General features: G+C 38.4%; 1 protein-coding gene across 1 annotated transcript in view; it reads right to left on the minus strand.

The window, feature by feature from the left end:
• Positions 1-1,417, minus strand: part of LOC309796286 (uncharacterized protein) — a gene marked incomplete at both ends in the record, with an annotated part of 56,304 nt that extends 54,887 nt beyond the window's left edge. Inside the window, 2 exon segments of the mRNA XM_082609329.1 lie at positions 506-1,219; positions 1,222-1,417. Coding sequence (XP_082465455.1) covers positions 506-1,219; positions 1,222-1,417 — 910 coding nt within the window.
• Between the last annotated feature and the right edge of the window lie 17,982 nt (positions 1,418-19,399).

Consider the following 19,399-nt stretch of genomic DNA (forward strand, 5'->3'; position numbering starts at 1 on the left):
TCATAGAGCATTTGGAAAACACACATCTAGGAATATTCTGAGTCCTTATGAAAGATATGGATTTAACTTAATTCAGCCTAAGGGATATCAAGGAAATCCTCTATATAAGTACATGAGTGGTAAAGCAAAGGAATTAATGTTCTCTTCTATAACTTATAGTCAAATTACATTGTTTTCTAACCTTGTTATCTTGGAATTAACTCATGACTAGTGTTATACTCGTTCACAACTCAGACTGACATATTCATACCCACATATATTATTTCCTCCTCTTAAAGAATTTCTTATCAGTTGTTTCAGAAAATACACATCATTTTGTCCATATAATTTCTTCCTATCATATTGCTGTTTATCTAAGCATCTACACCTAAACACTTAGCCAGAGCAATTCAATTATTCTTAAAAGGCTTTATTCGCAGGTAAGGAAAACACTGTGAATAGAACTATGAGCAAGTCTTCATAGAATATATTACACTTTGGAGACACAGAATGGGAGATTAGGGACTTTTCTTCAATATTTTCTGTAGAGCAACTTTCACTTCCTGGTTTCTCAAACTATAGATGAGAGGATTTAACACTGGGATCACCATTGCATAAAACACTGAGACCATCTGATTTCCTGCCTGGGATCCACGTTGAGAGGGCTGCAAGTAGGTGTACATAGTTGTTCCATAGTATAGGCCAACAGCAGTCAAGTGGGAAGCACAGGTAGAGAAAGCTTTTTGCCTGCCAGAAGCTGAGGGAATTCTCAGGATAGTCATGAGGACAGACAGGCAGGAGACAAGGATTACCATAATGGAGGTGATCAGGGTGAATCCTCCACAGCCAACAATCAAGATCTGGGTGACCCAGTGGTCTGAGCAAGCCAGTGCCAACAGTAGAGGGTTGTCACAGAAGTGAGGAAGGACATGTGGTTGACAGAACGATAGTTGTGTGATGGAAGTTGTCACAGAAACCATGTTAACTAATCCACCAAGGTAGCATCCTGCTACCAATTCGAGACGACGGACTCTAGACATGGTGATGTGGTAGATCAGTGGGTGACAAATGGCAGTATAGTGGTCATAGGCCATGGAAGCCAAAATGTTGCATTCAGCGGAGGCAAAGATTATGGACAAGCCCATTTGAGTCACACATGCAAGGAAAGAGACAGCCTGCAACTTAGATAACAAATTTGCTAAAGTCTCTGGGATCGTGACAGAAGAAAAACAGACATCAAAAAGGACAGATTAGAGAGGAAAAAATACATGGGGGTGTGGAGGCAGGGACTGACTCTGATCAGGACTACCAGGCCTAGATTCCCCAACACAGTGACAATATAAACAATAAGGAAGACTCCAAATAGCAGGATCCCAAGCTGAGGGTTATCTGTCATGCCCAGAAGGATGAGGTCAATCACTGTAGATGAATTCTCCATCAATACAAGCTGGGTATTATCCTTGATGAGGTAAGAGTGCTTTTGACATGCTTTAAGTGAGGAAATAATAGAAAACTGGATGATACGGGTAAAACAGTCCCACTCAAAACACATGAATCCACAGCACTCTCCAACCCTTCCCTGCATCTACAATCTCACTTGAAACACCTTCCCAAATAGTATCACTATTTCCCAAGCATAACATTGGGAAAGTAATGATAGGAGAAAAAAGGGGAAGGAAAACGAGGTAAAGAAAATTCAGAAAGCAAAAGGAACACAGCAGTAAGAAAGTAAAGGCCTAGGATGCAAAAGACACAATATTTGTTGAAGGAATAAATGAAGTACAAAGAAAAACAGATGTCATCAGGAGATGTTCTTTACTAATACATATATCACAACATTGTAAATCAATTATACCCCAATAAAAATGTTTTAAAAAATAAAAGAGATCGGCTCGGTGCTTTGTGGCCGCCTGGAGGGGTGGGATGGGGAGGGTGGGAGGGAGGGAGACGCAGGAGGGAGGGGATGTGGGAACAGATGTATATGTATGACTGATTCACTTTGTTGTAAAGCAGAGACTAATAAAAAAAAGAAAAGAGACTATTAAATTAAAAAAAGAGAGAGAGAGATGTACTTTACTGATACAGGACTACAAACTCTTAGAAAATTTGGGGGTATGGAATTCCATCTCACCCTCCCTCACTTTTCCAAATCAATCTCAAGGAATTATTGCAGATGAAGTAACAATATAGTAAATATGTCAACTGATTTCATCTTGACAGACAGCCCCCTCCTCCCTTCAGTATTAGTGACATTGTTTCTGAAAAAGTAGAAGTCACAAATACTCACTATTTTGCTTGGTAAGTAAAGGGTTTTCCAGGACCTTGATCACCTCTTCACTGGTAGATTGTTGCAGAATCAGAATGCCCCGAAATGGCCATCAGAAACTGAACTCAAGGTTATCAGGTATCATTTGGATCCTGTGAAAGAGCAACCGAAAGATTCATGAAGTTGTTGTCTGATCATCACCTGATCGATTCCTTTAACTATGCTTGGGGCAAAGGTTATGCAGCTGCACAAAACTAACTGCAAATTCCACAAGGACTTGTTGGTCAGATCCATCTGAGCAAAGGGCCAGGTCACAAAATAGTTGGAGTCAGGTGGCACTGAGGCTAAGTGCATGGACTCTGTCCCCGTCTCTTGCAGTCACAGGATATTTCTAATGCTGACTTGCTCCCTCACACAAATGCCTGGGTCTTACCCTGGATGAAGCACCAAACAAGAGAAGGGATAAATCCATACAGATCCATCTCCACTTATACAATTTAAACTAAATCAGAACCCTTGTGTTTCACTGGGTGGCCATCAGCAAGTGGTGTTTAGAAGGGATTCCTGTATTCAGTGAGAGTGTGGACAAGGAAACCTCAGAGGGCTCTCCCAACTTTTATTTAAAAAAAAAAAGAAAAAAAAGCCTATCTGTTTCAATTCACCAGAAAACATAGGTTCTTTATTTGGTGTAGTAGTTAAGGTGTCTGATTCTGGAGCTATACGGACCTATTTGAATCCTGGTTTTGGAGATCACTCGTTCTGTGACTTAGGACTTAACCTACCTAAGTGCACTAATCTGTAAAAGAAGGGCACTAATAAGACCCACGTTATGAGGCAATAGCAAAGGTTAAACTAAATATTTTAAGTAAAACACTTGGTACATATTAATTGCTCACTGACTTCTACGCTCTTTATTCCTTTATGACCACTCCTACTTATGTATTTACTATTTTTTTTCTTCTGCATTTCACTAAATGGAAGCAGAGGTATTGTTTTTTGTATACTATTATCGTTTTAGACCAACAGCAGTGAACCTTAGAGACTGGCTGAAGTATAATCTCCATGTTTCACCCCCTAACCATCCCTCAGACACACACACACACACACACAAACACACACACACACACACACCACAGCAGTTTTGTCCGGAGCAGATGAAAGAAGCATCTTTTACTTGTGGTAGTAATTCACTCCTTTTTGCTCTATCCAAACTGTTGGAGTTAACTCCTGCTGCTACTGCTGCTGCTGCTCAGCACAGCAGCCTGCCCAGTGGAATATTCAACTTATACCTCCAAAATGGGAAGACTGGAGGAGAAAATCCCGGGCTGAGTGGAGACAATGGATAAAACACTGTTTTGAGAGACAAAAGACATGAGTTCTAGTCCTGGCACTAATTTGTATTGTCTTTCAGTGGAAAAGCCACTTACCCCCTTTGAGCCCCATATTTTCTCATCTTGAAAATGGAAAAAGCAATATCCACCATGGCATTCTTTTAGGGCTGGCATGAGGATCAAATAAGATAATGAATGTGAAAACACTCCGTAAACTCTGAAGGGTGATACAATACACCTGGAACGGATCCCTATTATTCTTCCATCATGGGAGGTGGGAGAGGGAGGAGGAATGCGTCAATATGATCATTTTCTGCTGCCTCTGCTTCAGTTCCTGCTTACAGAGCTGTACTCTTTGCCCTCCCACTCACCCCCTACACACACATCATCTGTTCTGCCTCTCCACTGTGAAAGTTTCAACCTGTGAAGGCTTAAACAAACAGCTCTCGGTTGTTCATGTATCTTGAATCACAAAAAAGACAGGTTTTCAATGTTAGTTTCACATCCTTGTATCATTTCTTAAATTTCCCATTTTAGGCTAACATTATTCCTTGATGTCTGTATCCATTGTAGGCATTCAAAAAATATTAGTTGAATGAATAAATGACTCTCTATTAGTCTTTAGAACATAGTGAAATCTTCCCTTAAAATAAGATTGAATTGCTTTTTCTTCCCCAAAGAAATAAACATACAAAATTAAGACTGTATTAAGGAAATGATTGGATACACCCCATCTGCACATGCCACTGCATTAACTAGTGTCAATATAACAGCCAGAATGGGTATGTTATTAACTTGGCTAATGTGTCTTGGATATGTACTTATAGGAAATAATCAGGCACTCCTCTTATTTGTTGAAGAAGTAACCTTTCATGTTCAAAAAATGCATTCATGTAAATTTACAGTACCAGATGTTTAAGAAAAATTTTTTGGTTACCCGTCTTTTCTTCAGTTATGTAGCTCACTGGGAATCTTCCAAAAATAGCATAACATTTAGAATTTAAATAAAAATTCACTTATTTACTTATTCAATAATTTTTTTTTAATGCGGTACGCGGGCCTCTCACTGCCGTGGCCTCTCCCGTTGCAGAGCACAGGCTCTGGACGCGCAGGCTCAGCGGCCATGGCTCACGGGCCCAGCCGCTCCGCAGCATGTGGGATCTTCCCGGACTGGGGCACGAACCCGTGTCCCCTGCATCGGCAGGCGGACTCTCAACCACTGCGCCACCAGGGAAACCCTAAAATTTCTTTTTTTAAACATCTTTATTGGAGTATAATTGCTTTACAATGGTGTGTTAGTTTCTGCTTTATAACAAAGTGAATCAGTTATACATATACATATGTCCGCGTATCTCTTCCCTCTTGCATCTCCCTCCCTCCCACCCTCCCTATCCCACCCCTCTAGGTGGCCACAAAGCACCGAGCTGATCTCCCTGTGCTATGCAGCTGCTTCCCAATAGCTATCTATTTTACATTTGGTAGTGTATATATGTCCATGTCACTCTCTCAGTGCAGTCTTCCAAAAAATCATATATTCCAACCCACATATTTCCAGATGAAGAAACAGAAGTCCAGAGAGGTTAAGAGACTTGTCTAAGGTCTCACAATGAATTAGTAGCAGAGCTGGTGTTGGAACCCAGATCTCCTTGACCTAATTCAGTGACCTTTTCACATCACTATCTGGCTTTCCCCTTAATTTGTTTTCTGAAGTTATTCTGGATAGGACTTTCACATTTGGTACATTCATTCTTTCAATAACAGATGAAATAACAGCGTCATCCTCTGTTGCTGTATTTGAGCTATACAATCTTGTGAAAATATCTTGCTCTTTCTGGGTCCTAGTTTCTTCATCAATAAAATGAAGCAGCTAGATTAGGTGGTCTCTGAGGCTCTTTCCAGCTTTGAGCTCTAATTTCCCATGGCTCTGTGAGTTAAACTGTACACACATCATTGGTCATTCTCAATATCTGACTGAGGGATGCTGAAAGATAATTTCTGTAATTCCATGAATCTAGGCTATACAAACCACTCCATCCTACTTGCTCTCTCAGCCCTCACAGTGACAGAAATGTCATATTGGTGTTTGGTCTTAGTGCGAGGCACTGAGGTAAGAGCATGGGAGGGATGTTTCCAAACTTACTAGCCACCTTAAGGTAGAAAAGCTCAATCAAAGATCGGGTTAAAGTGTCCAGGTTATGTCACATTCTAACCCTATAATCTCAGACAGTTTTTTCAACCTCTCTGCCATCAATTCCCTTATCTAAAATGGAAATAATTTTACCTAAATTAAATGACTGTTTTGAAGATTAAATAAGAAAAAATATACAAAGTGCTTAACAGATATTTAGGTGCTTAATAAATGTTGCGTTGGCTTCTCCTTAAAAGTCCATTTTGTGTTTTATGATTCCATATATATGAAAGGTCCAGAACAGGCAAATCTACACAGGCAGAAAGTAGATTAGTGGTTGCCAAGGTCTTGAGGAGTGGTGCAGGAATGGTAGGTATGGAGGTTGGTTTGTCTGCTTGTTTGTTTTGATTAAAAGCTACCTGATCCTTAAAAATTTATGGACTTATACTTTCAATAGGTCTTAAACTTTTAACACTTATGTTGCCAAGGACCTTATTGTTCCTTTATTTCAATGTCCACCATTATTTGATATTCCCATATGTTTACAAGTTTCTCAGCCTTTCTCTCTTTTTTTGGTGATGAAATGTTCTAAAATTATGGTGAAGGTTGCACAATTCTGAATATACTAAAAACTCTTGAATGTACACACATTCACATGTGTGTATTTTATGGTATGTGAATTACATCTCAATAAATCTGTTACCAAAAAAAGTAATCCTGATGAGTACTAGGGGAAAAAGTCCATTATAGATTGGTCATCCTTGGCTGCATCTAAATCCTTCTACTGACCTACAGCAGAGAGCCCTGGTAAGCACTGGATGAGATGATTAATTTAAAAATACTTTCAAAAAATTTAAGAATGATACAAGAAATATATTCAAAACAAATGATAAAATCATAATTGGAGAAATAAAGAAATGGAAAGAGACACCTTGCTCCCAAACAGCAAGGCTAAAATATAAGAAAGATGAGACTCTTTAAGTTAATGTATAGATTTAATGCAATATCAATTTAAAATTCTCCAGGATATTTTATAGACTATGAAAATTTTATAGTGAAATTCACCTGGAAGTATAAGAAGACAAAAATGACAAAAAGTATTATTTTTAGTAATGATGCAGATAGCCTCTCAGGTTTTAAACTTTATTACAAATCCATACATGTAAAAAGGACCATCTGGCATTGGGTTAAAAACAAAGATTGATCAATGAAATAGCATATTTTAGAGAAAGAGAACCAAATACATAAAAACGTCTCCAGTTGGCTAGAAAGAACCTGCATACACATACATATATATACACATACAGTAAAGGAAGCACTAACAAATAAATATTATTGGGAAAAGTGTGTAACCATAAAAAGAGAAATAAATTTGGATATGTACCTCACATCATATATTTCAGTAAACTCCAGATCAAAAAGATAAACATAAAAATCTAAACTGTGAAACTAGAAAAAAAATGAATAGCATTGTTTATCTAGCTAGTGTAGCCATTGAAAAAATGGAAGGTAACATCAAAGCCAAGATGATGTGTTCAAATATGACTAAAAATCTTGTGCACACTGTACTATAACAAAATGAAGATCAAAAAGGAAACAACAGAAAGAGAAAATTATGTAATTGAGCAGAACTTTTAAAACACACCAGTCAGAACATATAAATAAATAATGAAACATATGAGATCAATGTATGAAGCTCACTAGATGAATGGTCAAAAAATGGACAACATTCACAGTAGGAAACATACTGAGTATGTAATCACATAACAAAACATGTGACCTCAGCATAATACAAATTAAAACACAGTTTCCCAAAAACCTTGGTAGGTATATATATATAATAAAGAGCACTATCAGGAAACAGGTCACCCTGTAAATTCCTGATGGAAATGTTTATTATCTGTCTTGCCATGTAAATTGCTGGTGATATTTCTGAAACACAGCTCTTTGCCCAAGTAATTTTATTTGCAGGAATACAATCCAAAATAAATAAAAGTAATTTATGCAAAAATGTTCATTATATTGCTATTTAAATATTCATCTACTGTATATGTATATCTGTAAATCACCATGTTATATGTTTAGGGGATTCAATTACGTGTAAGACCCAATCCCTCTCCTCAAGGATCCCATAATGTAGCAGGGAAGGCAACTATATGTAAGATAAAGACAAAGAACTACAGCAGCAAAGAAGAAGAACCAATTTCATTCCATGGGGGTGGAGTGGGGTGGGGTTGGGGAGAAAAAAGGTATCATGGAGGAGGTAATATTAAACATGGACCTTGAAAGATGAGTGGGATTTGGTGAAAGATGGGAATGGTTAAAAGACATTTCATGAAAGATTCCAAATGATCAATAGCTGAGGGATGGCTAAACACACCATTGGATATTAACAGGCTGGATGCCTATGTAATCACTAGAAACAATGAAAAGAAATATATTTGTGAAATAACCTCAAGCCACATAAAACCATGATTGTAACTGAAAAATGTCAGACAGGCACTCAGAGTGCTGGATATCCACAATGTTTGATTCAGTAAAGTTGCTCAAGTTTCATAATTTTAAAAAGTCAACACCACTAGATACATATGAGTGCTAAGACAAACCAACAAACATTTGATCTGATCCTTCTCTGAGATTAAACTCTCAGGGTCAGGAAGGCTGTGAACATTGAGTTCCTGCAGTGTCTTCAGGAAATTAAGAGTGGTAGTTGCTTGTGGTTACTGCAAGGGGCTGGATTCTGTGCTTCACTTTTACATTTCCTATGAACACGAGTCATGTGTTTGACGTGCTGCTCCCTCCTCTATTCACCCTCTTGCCCCCTCATATCCTAGCCCACTAAATCCTCTTCTATTTCAACAAGCAATTGCAATGCCTTGTCTCCAAAATCTATGAGTAATGGGATAGGAGTTAGGAGGACTCCAAACATCTGTCTTGTTTTACTAAGTCTACTAACAGGGAGAAAGAAAAGCACCCAGGATTGAGAACCTTAGTTTATGTAAGCTTGGAATTCATCCGCTCTGATTCCTCCCCACTACATTCTTACCCAAATTTATTGAGTGTTTCCTTTGCAGACATAAAATAGAAATGTGAAAAGCAATTTGGAGCTACTCAAAGACTATCTTGTTTCTATGTCTGAAGTTTTTCAAGTTCTATGCCTCAGGCAAACATATAAAAATAGATCAATTTTTACTGTATGACCAAAATCAGTGGCTCTTGGTGAAAAAGCCCACCCCATTGTTCACTCTCCTCCACTCCAAATGTAGGAATTTCAACAAAATGCACAATGCTGCTAAACTCACCGACAATGTCTTGTCATTTTTATCAAGGACACCTTTAGCATTTCACCCATCTCCCTCAACTGTTTCTTCTGGAAGGACTGAGGCTTTCAGCTTCCTGGACTTCCATATAAATAGCCACTTATGATTCAACTGTGTAGTATTCAAAACAAGCAATATACATCATATAATGCAGAATCATTCTCCTCTGAGAAAATCTGAGGCTAACTGAAAGGCTACTGTGTAAAAAAACTCTTTGCTTAATTATATCTTATGTTTTAGCAAATGTTAAAAAAAACCTCATGCCACTAATTTTTTTCATCCAAATCCCACTCAAATCTATTCCTACACTTTCACTGTCCTAACACCCCTGTGAGATTACTAGGCCAGTGTTGGTACACACTTTCACATCTGGGCTGATTACAATCAGGTCCTATCAACAGGCCTCAAATTAGAAAGAGCAATGGGAGAGACCTTCAGGATGGCAGAGGAGTAAGATGTGAAGATCACGTTCCTCCCCACAAATACATCAGAAATACACCTACACGTGGAACAACTCCTACAGAACACCTACTGAACGCTGGCAGAAGACCTCAGACCTCCCAAAAGGCAAGAAACTCCCCACATACGTGGGTAGGGCAAAAGAAAAAAGAATAAACACAGACAAAAGAATAGGGACGGGACCTGCACCAGTGGGAGGGAGCCGCGAAGGAGGAAAGGTTTCCACACACTAGGAAGGCCCCTCGCGGGCGGAGACTGTGGGTGGCGGAGGGGGGAAGCTTCAGGGCCGTGGAGGAGAGTGCAGCAAGAGGGGTGTGGAGGACAAAGCAGAGAGACTCCCGCACAGAGGATCGGTGCCAACCATCACTCACCAGCCCGAGAGGCTTGTCTGCTCACCCGCCGGGGTGGGTGGGGGCTGGGAACTGAGGCTTGGGCTTCAGAGGTCGGATCCCAGGGAGAATACTGGGGTTGGCTGCAGGAACACAGCTTTAAAGGGGCTAGTGCACCACAGCTAGCCAAGAGGGAGTCCGGGAAAAAGTCTGGACCTGCGTAAGAGGCAAGAGACAATTGTTTTGGGGTTCATGAGGAGAGGAGATTCCTGCCCTGTGTGCCCACAGAAGGCAGAGAGAGCACTGCCTAAGCGAGCTCCACAGATGGGCGCGAGCAACTGCTATCAGCTCAGACCCCAGATACAGGCATGAGACGCTAAGGATGCTGCTGCCGCCACCAAGAAGCCTGCATGCAAGCACAGGTCACTATCCACACCCCTGCCTCCCAGGAGCCTTGCAGCCCGCCACTGCTGGGGTCCCAGGATCCAGGGACAACTTATCCGGGAGAACACACGGCATGCCTCAGGCTGTTGCAACATCATGTTGGCATCTGCCGCCACAGGATCTCCCCGCATTCTGTACCCCACCCTCTCCGTGGCCTGAGTGAGCCAGAGACCCCTAATCAGCTGCTCCTTTAACCCCATCTTGTCTGGGCAGGAACAGACGCCCTCAGGTGACCTACATGCAGAGGCGGGTTCAAATCCAAAGCTGAACCCCAGGAGCTGTGTGAACAAAGAAGAGAAAGGGAAATCTCTCCCAGCAGACTCAGGAACACCGGATTAAACCTCCACAGTCAACTTGATGAACCCTGCATCTGTGGAATACCTGAATAGACAACAAATCATTCCAAAATTGAGACGGTGGACTTTGGGAGCAACTGTAGACTTGGGTTTGCTTTCTGCATCTAATTGGTTTCTGGTTCTATGTTTATCTAAGTTTAGTATTTACAGTTTATTATCATTGGTAGATTTGTTTATTGATTTGGATGTTCTCTTCCTTTTTTATTTTTTTATATGTACATATATATATTTTGTCTGTATAGCTTTGCTTTAACCATTTGCCCTAGGGTTCTGTCTGTTCATTTTTTTATTACGTATTAATTTTTTTTATTTTAAATAATATCTTTTTTATTTTTAAAAACATTAATTTAATTAATTTATTTGTTTCTTTCGTTTTTTCTCCCTTTTCTTTTAAGCAGTGTGGCTGACAGGGTCCTGGTGCTCCGGCCACTTGTCAGGTCTGCGCTTCTGAGGTGGGAGAGCCAAGATCAGGACATAGGGCCACCACAGACATCCCCACTCCAAGTAATATCAAACAGTGAAAGCTCTCCCACAGATCTCCATCTCAATGCTAAGACCGAGCTCCACTCAACGACCAGCAAGCTACAGTGCTGACACCCTATGCCAAACAACTAGAAAGACAAGAACATAACCCCACCCATTAGCAGAGACGCTGCCTAAAATCATAATAAGGTCACAGACACCTCAAAACACACCACTGGACATGGTCCTGCCCACCAGAAAGACAAGATCCAGCCTCATCCACCAGAACACAGGCACTAGTCACCTCCACCAGGAAGCCTACACAACCCACTGAACCAACCTTAGCCACTGGGGAGAGACACCAAAAACAACAGGAACTACAAACCTGCAGCCTGTGAAAAGGAGACCCCAAACACAGTAAGATAAGCAAAATGAGAAGACAGAAAAACACACAGCAGATAAAGGAGCAAGGTAAAAACCCAGTAGACCAAACAAATGAAGAGAAAATAGTCAGTCTACCTGAAAAAGAATTCAGAATAATGATAGTAAAGATGATCCAAAATCTTGGAAATGGAATGGAGAAAATACAAGAAATGTTTAACAAGGACATGGAAGAACTAAAGAGCAAACAATGATGAACAACACAATAGGTGAAATTAAAAATTCTCCGGAAGGAATCAATAGCAGAATAACTGAGGCAGAAGAACGGATAAGTGACATGGAAGATAAAATATTGGAAATAACTACTGCAGAGCAGAATAAAGAAAAAAGAATGAAAAGAACTGAGGACAGTCTCAGAGACCTCTGGGACAACATTAAACGCACCAACACTCGAATTATAGGGGTCCCAGAAGAAGAAGAGAAAAAGAAAGAGACTGAGAAAATATTTGAAGAGATTATAGCTGAAAATTCCCCTAATATGGGAAAGGAAATAGTCAATAAAGTGCAGGAATCGCAGTGAGTTCCATACAGGCTAAATCCAAGGAGAAACACGGCAAGACACATATTAATCAAACTATCAAAAAATAAATACAAAGAAAAAATATTAAAAGCAGCAAGGGAAAAACAACAAATAACACACAAGGGAATCCCCATAAGGTTAACAGCTGATCTTTCAGCAGAAAATCTGCGAGCCAGAAGGGGGTGTCAAGACATATTTAAACTGATGAAAGGGAAAAACCTACAAACAAGATTACTCTACCTAGCAAGGATCTCATTCAGATTTGACAGAGAAATTAAAACCTTTACAGACAAGCAAAATCTAAGGGAATTCAGCACCACCAAACCATCTTTAAAACAAATGCTAAAGGAACTTCTCTAGGCAGGAAAAACAAGAGAAGGAAAAGACCTACAATAACAAACCAAAAATAATTAAGAAAATGGTAATAGGAACATACATATTGATAATTACCTTAAATGTAAGTGGATTAAATGCTCCCACTGAAACACAGACTGGCTGAATGGATACAAAAAAAAAGACCCATATATATGCTGTCTACAAGACACCCACTTCACATGTAGGGACACATACAGACTGAAAGGGAGAGGGAGGAAAAATATATTCTATGCAAATAGAAAACAAAAGAAAGCTGGAGTAGCAATTCTCATATCAGAAAAATAGACTTTAAAATAAAGACTATTACAAGAGACAAAGAAGGACACTATATAATTATCAAGGGATGAATCCAAGAAGGTATACCAACTGGAAATATTTATGCACCCAAAATAGGGGCAACTCAGTACATAAGGCAAATGCTAACAACCATAAAAGAGGAAATCCACAGGAACACAATCATAGTAGGGGACTGTAAAACCTCACTTTCATCAATGGAAAGATCATCCAAAATGAAAATAAATAAGGAAACACAAGATTTAAATGACACAGTAAATGCAATGGACTTAATTGATACATATAGGACATTCCATCTTAAAACAACAGAATACACTTCCTTCTCAAGTGCTTATGGAACATTCCCCAGGATAGATCATATCTTGGGCCACAAATCAAGCCTTGGTAAATTTAAGAAAACTGAAATCATATAAGGTATCTTTTTGGACCACAATACTATGAGACTAGATATCAATTACAGGAAAAAATCTGTAAAAGATACAAGAACATGGAGGCTAAAGAATACACCACTTAATAACCAAGACATCACTGAAGAAATCAAAGAGGAAATCAGAAAATACCTAGAAACAAATGACAATAAAAACACAACTACCCAAAACCTATGGGATGCAGCAAAAGCAGTTCTAAGAGGGAAGTTTATAGCAATACAAACCTACCTCAAGAAACGAGAAATGTCTCAAATAAACAACCTAACGTTACACCTAAAGCAATTAGAGAAAGAAGAAAAAAACCCCTAAAGTTAGCCAAAGGAAAGAAATCATAAAGATCAGATCAGAAATAAATGAAAAAGAAATGAAGGAAACGATAGCAAAGATCAATAAAACTAAAAGCTGGTTCTTTGAGAAGATAAACAAAATTGATAAACCAGATTCATCAAGAAAAAAAGGGAGAAGACTCAAATCAATAGAATTACAAATGAAAAAGGAGAAGTAACAACTGACACTGCAGAAATAAAAAGGATGATGAGAGATTACTACCAGCAGCTATATGCCAATAAAGTGGACCACCTGGAAGAAATGGACACATTCTTAGAAAAGCACAACCATATGAGACTGATCCAGGAAGAAATAGAAAATATAAACAGACCAATCACAAGCACTGAAATTGAAACTGTGATTAAAATCTTCCAACAAAAAAATCCAGGAGCAGATGGCTTCACAGGTGAATTCTATCAAACATTTAGAGAAGAGCTAACGCCTATCCTTCTGAAACTCTTCCAAAATAAGCAGAGGGAGGAACACTCCCAAACTCATTCTGTGAGACCACCATCACCCTGATACCAAAACCAGACAAAGATGTCACAAAGGAAGAAAACTACAGACCAATATCACTGATGAAAACAGATGCAAAAATCCTCAACAAAATACTAGCAAACAGAATCCAACAGCACATTAAAAGGATCATACACCATGATCAAGTGGGATTTATCCCAGGGATGCCAGGATTCTTCAATATATGCAAATCAATCAATGTGATAAACCGTATAACAAATTGAAGGAGAAAAAACATGATTATCTCAATAGATGCTGAAAGAACTTTTGACAAAATTCAACACCAATTTATGATAAATCCCTCCAAAAATTAGGCATAGAGGGAACTTTCCTCAACATAATAAAGGCCATATATGACAAACCCACAGCCAACATCGTCTTCAATGGGGAAAAACGGAAACCATTTCCACTAAGATCAGGAACAAGACAAGGTTGCCCAGTGTCACCACTATTATTCAACATATTTTTGGAAGTTTTAGCCACAGCAATCAGAGACAAGAACGAAATTAAAGGAATCCAAATCAGAAAAGAAGAATTAAAACTGTCACTTTTTGCAGATGACATGATACTATACATAGAGAATCCTAAAGATGCTACCAGAAAAATACTAGAGCTGATCAATTAATTTGGTAAAGTAACAAGATACAAAATTAATGCACAGAAATCTCTTGCATTCTTATAAACTGATGATGAAAAATCTGAAAGAGAAATTAAGGAAATATTCTCATTTACCTTTGCAACAAAAAGAATAAAACACCTAGGAATAAACCTACCTAAGGAGACATAAGACCTGTATGCAGAAAACTATAAGACACTGATGAAATTAATTAAAGATGATATAAACAGATGGAGAGATATACCATGTTCTTCGATTGGAAGAATCAACACTGAAAATGACTCTACTACCCAAAGCAATCTACAGATCCAATGCAATCCCTATCGAAATACCAATGGCATTTTTCACAGGAATAGAGCAAAAAAATTCACAATTTCTATGGAAACACAAAAGACCCAGAATGGCCAAAGCAATTTTGAGAAAGAAAAACGGAGCTGGAGGAATCAGGGAGCCTGACTTTAGTCTATACTACAAAGCTACAGTAATCAAGACAGTATGGTACTGGCACAGAAGCAGAAATATAGATCAACGGAACAGGATAGAAAGCCAGAGATAAACCCACACACATATGGTCATCTTATTTTTAATAAAGGAGGCAAGAATATACAAGTGAGAAAATACAGCTTCTTCAATAAGTGGTGCTTTGAAAACTAGAGAGCTACATGTAAAAGTATGAAATTAGAATACTCGCTAACACCATACACAAAAATAAAGTCAAATTGATTAAAGACCTAAATGTAAGGCCAGACACTAAAACTCTTAGAGGAAAACATAGGCAGAACACTCTATGACATAAATCACAGCAAGATCCTTTCTGACCCACCTCCTAGAGAAATGGAAATAAAATAAAAAATAAACAAATGGGACCTAATGAAACTTAAAAGCTTTTGCACAGCAAAGGGAACCATAAACAAGACCAAAATACAACCCTCAGAATGGGAGAAAATGTTTGCAAATGAAGCAACTGACAAAGGATTAATCTCCAAATTTACAAGCAGCTCTTGCAGCTCAATATTAAAAAAACAAACAATCCAATCCCAAAATTAGCAGAAGACCTAAAAAGACATTTCTCCAAAGAAGGTATACACATTGCCAACAAACACATGAAAGGATGCTCAACATCACTAATCGTTAGAGAAATGCAAATCAAAACTACAATGAGGTATCACCTCACACCGGTCAGAATGGCCATCATCCAAAAGTCTACAAACAATAAATGCTGGAGCAGGTGTGGAGAAAAGGGGACCCTCTTGCACTGTTGGTGGGAACGCAAATTGATACAGCCACTATGGAGAACAGTATGGAGGTTCCTTAAAAAAGTAGAAATAGAACCACCATACGACCCAGCAATCCCACTACTGGGCATATACCCTGAGAAAACCATAATTCAAAAAGAGTCATGTACCACAATGTTCATTGCAGCGCTATTTACAAGAGCCTGCACATGGAAGCAACCTAGGTGTCCATTGACAAATGATGGATAAAGAAGATGTGGCACATATATACAATGGAATATTACTCAGCCATAAAAAGAAATGAAATTGAGTTATTTGTAGTGAGGTGGATGGACCTAGAGACTGTCATACTGCATGAAGTAGGTCAGTAAGAGAAAAATAAATACTGTATGCTAACACATATATATGGAATCTATAAAAAAAAGAAAAAAGCAAATGGTTATGAAGAGCCTAGGGGCAGGACAGGAATAAAGGCGCAGACATAGAGAATGGATTTGCAGACACTGGGATGGGGATGGGTAAGCTGGGACGAAGTGAGAGAGTGGCACGGACTTATATATACTACCAAATGTAAAATAGGTAACTAATGGGAAGCAGCCACATAGCACAGGGAGATCATCTTGGTGTTTTGTGACCATCTAGAGCGGTGGGATAGCGAGGGGAGTGGGAGGGAGACGCAAGAGGGAGAAGATATGGGGATATATGTATATGTACAGCTGATTCACTTTGTTATACAGCAAAAACTAACACACCATTGTAAAGCAATTATACTCTGTTAAAGATGTTAAACAAAAAGAAAGACTACCTCTGCGTCAAAAAAAAAAAAAAGAAACTAAAAATAGAACTACCATATGACCCAGCAATCCCACTACTGGACATATACCCTGTGAAAACCATAATTCAAAAGGAGTCATGCACCACAATGTTCATTGCAGCGCTATTTACAATAGTCAGGACATGGAAGCAACCTAAGTGTCCATCGACAGATGAATGGATAAAGAAGATGTGGCAAATATATACAATGGAATATTACTCAGCCATAAAAAGAAACGAAATTGAGTTATTTATAGTGTGGTGGATGGACCTAGAGTCTGACATACAGAGTGAAGTAAGTCAGAAAGAGAAAACCAAATACCGTATGCTAACACATATATATGGAATCTAAAAAACAAAAACAAAAATAGGTTCTGAAGAACCTAGGGGCAGGACAGGAATAAAGACGCAGACGTAGAGAATGGACTTGAGGACACGGGGAGGGGGAAGGGTAAGCTGGGATGAAGTGAGAGAGTGCCATGGACTTATATATACTACCAAATGTAAATTTGATAGCTAGTAGGAAGCAGCCACATAGCACAGGGAGATCAGCTCAGTTCTCTGTGACCACCTAAAGGGGTGGGATAGGGAGGGTGTGAGGGAGTTGCAAGAGGGAGCAGATATGGGGATATATGTATATGTATAGCTGATTCACTTTGTTATAAAGCAAAAACTAACACACCATTGTGAAGCAATTATATTCCAATAAAGATGTTAAAAAAGAAAAGAAAAAGAAAAAATACCTATTGGAAAAAAAAAGATTCAATGAGTTTAAATTCATAGACATGTTTCAGGGCAGTCCACTATTTGCAAAATATAGTATTGGATGAGACGCAAGAGGGAGGGGATATATGTATATGTATTCACTTGGATTCACTTTGTTATAAAGCAGAAACGAACACACATTGTAAAGCAATTATACTCCAATAAATGTGTTAAATAAATAAATAAATAAATAATAAAGTTGAAATTATATTGGCTTTGACGTACAAGAAAACTGAGTCTGAATCTTGTATTTACTACTAAGCAGTTTTACTTTAGCAAAGTTGTCCTCTCTGAACCTCACCTTTCTTGTCTGTAAAAAGGTGATAGTAATACTAACCTCATATGCTATCGTGATGATTAAATATGAAACATAGGTAAAGCACATGGCACATGACAGCTTCTCAATAAATGGTGGTCACTATTAGCTGCTATGTAGGTTAATACATTGTAGCTTTCTCTTCAGAACATATTTGTACATTAATTATTTATAAATACTCTCTCTTTCTAGTTCTCAGAATAAACATAGATCTTCTCTACTTTCCCAAAGAATAGCTTGGCAATATTGTAATTATTAGCAACCTGATTTTACACATAAGGAAACCAAAGTTATATGACTAGTGTAATGTCATACAGTGAGTTAGTGACAGAGCTGAATCTAGAACCCAGGTCATCTCATCCCCAGGTCAGCAGATTTTATGCACTCAACTGATACCCTTTAGACTAGGCTGTACTGCTATTAACAGTTTGTGGTGTCAGGCAATAATAACAATTATTTTCATTCACTTTTTTTAACATCTTTATTGGAGTATAATTGCTTTACAATGGTGTGTTAGTTTCTGCTTTATAACAAAGTGAATCAGCTATACGTACACATATATTCCCATATCCCCTCCCTCTTGTGTCTCCCTTCCACCCACTCTAACCCACCCCTCTAGGTGGTCCCAAAGCACCGAGCTGATCTCCCTGTGCTATGCGGCTGCTACCCACTAGCTATCTATTTCACACTTGGTAGTGTATATATGTCCATGGCACTCTCTCACTTACCCTTCCCCCTCCCCATGTCCTGTATTGCTTATCTAAGTCTATGCAAGAAGAGCAAAATAGAATACTGGAAATCTGAGTAATTCAGACTAAAGCTTTTTTTCTATGTTCGGGACAAATGAGCCAAATGAAAAATACTTGGGCAGTTGCAGAAGGAGCAGGGCAAATTAATGTCAATGCTTACTTCCCCATATATACTCCTGTCCTCCTCCAATTAGTCTGACCATCTGAGTGAAGGGTGCAACTCTCCATCTAGCCAGAAACCTAGGAGTCACACTTAACACCTTCATATCAATACCTCCTTTCTCCACTCCTCCCTTATCCAAGGTAACCAAGTCCTTCTAACTCTATCTTCTAAATTCTGTTCAATACTTTCTAACCCCTTTACTAGGTGAAAATTTTTTCTCACCTGGAAACTGCAAAAATCTGCTAATTGATCTCCATTTGGATTTTCTTAGGCTTCTAAAATAAATTTATTATGCACATCCAGTTGGTCTTTTAAGACAAAAATTGGAATATGTATGGAAAAAGTGAAAATTTATGTACTATTATTATGTATCTTGTCCTGTATACCTCTTTTCCTTGAGTCTCTAATTATCATGTTGACTTGACTAATTTTCTATATAATTATTTTCACTTTTCCCACAAACACTATCAGATGTTAAGACTACAAATATCATTTCTTCCAAATAATAAAATGTCAGATTAATTTATTCAACAAATATTTACTGAGGGTCTATTATGTCCTAGGCACTAGAAATGCATAGTGAATAAGATAGACAATATCCCTATTTTTATGAAACATGCATACTTGTAGATGAAGACATATAATAAACAAATATATAAATATATAATACAATGAAAATGCTACAATAAACTTGTTCAATGCCATGATGAAAAAGGGTTTCCAGTTAAATGCAGTGGATTAGACATTCATATTTATCTATAAATGAC

This window comes from Mesoplodon mirus (genome assembly GCF_964341445.2).
Source record: "Mesoplodon mirus genome assembly, chromosome: X".
Taxonomy (NCBI): Eukaryota; Metazoa; Chordata; class Mammalia; order Artiodactyla; family Ziphiidae; genus Mesoplodon; species Mesoplodon mirus.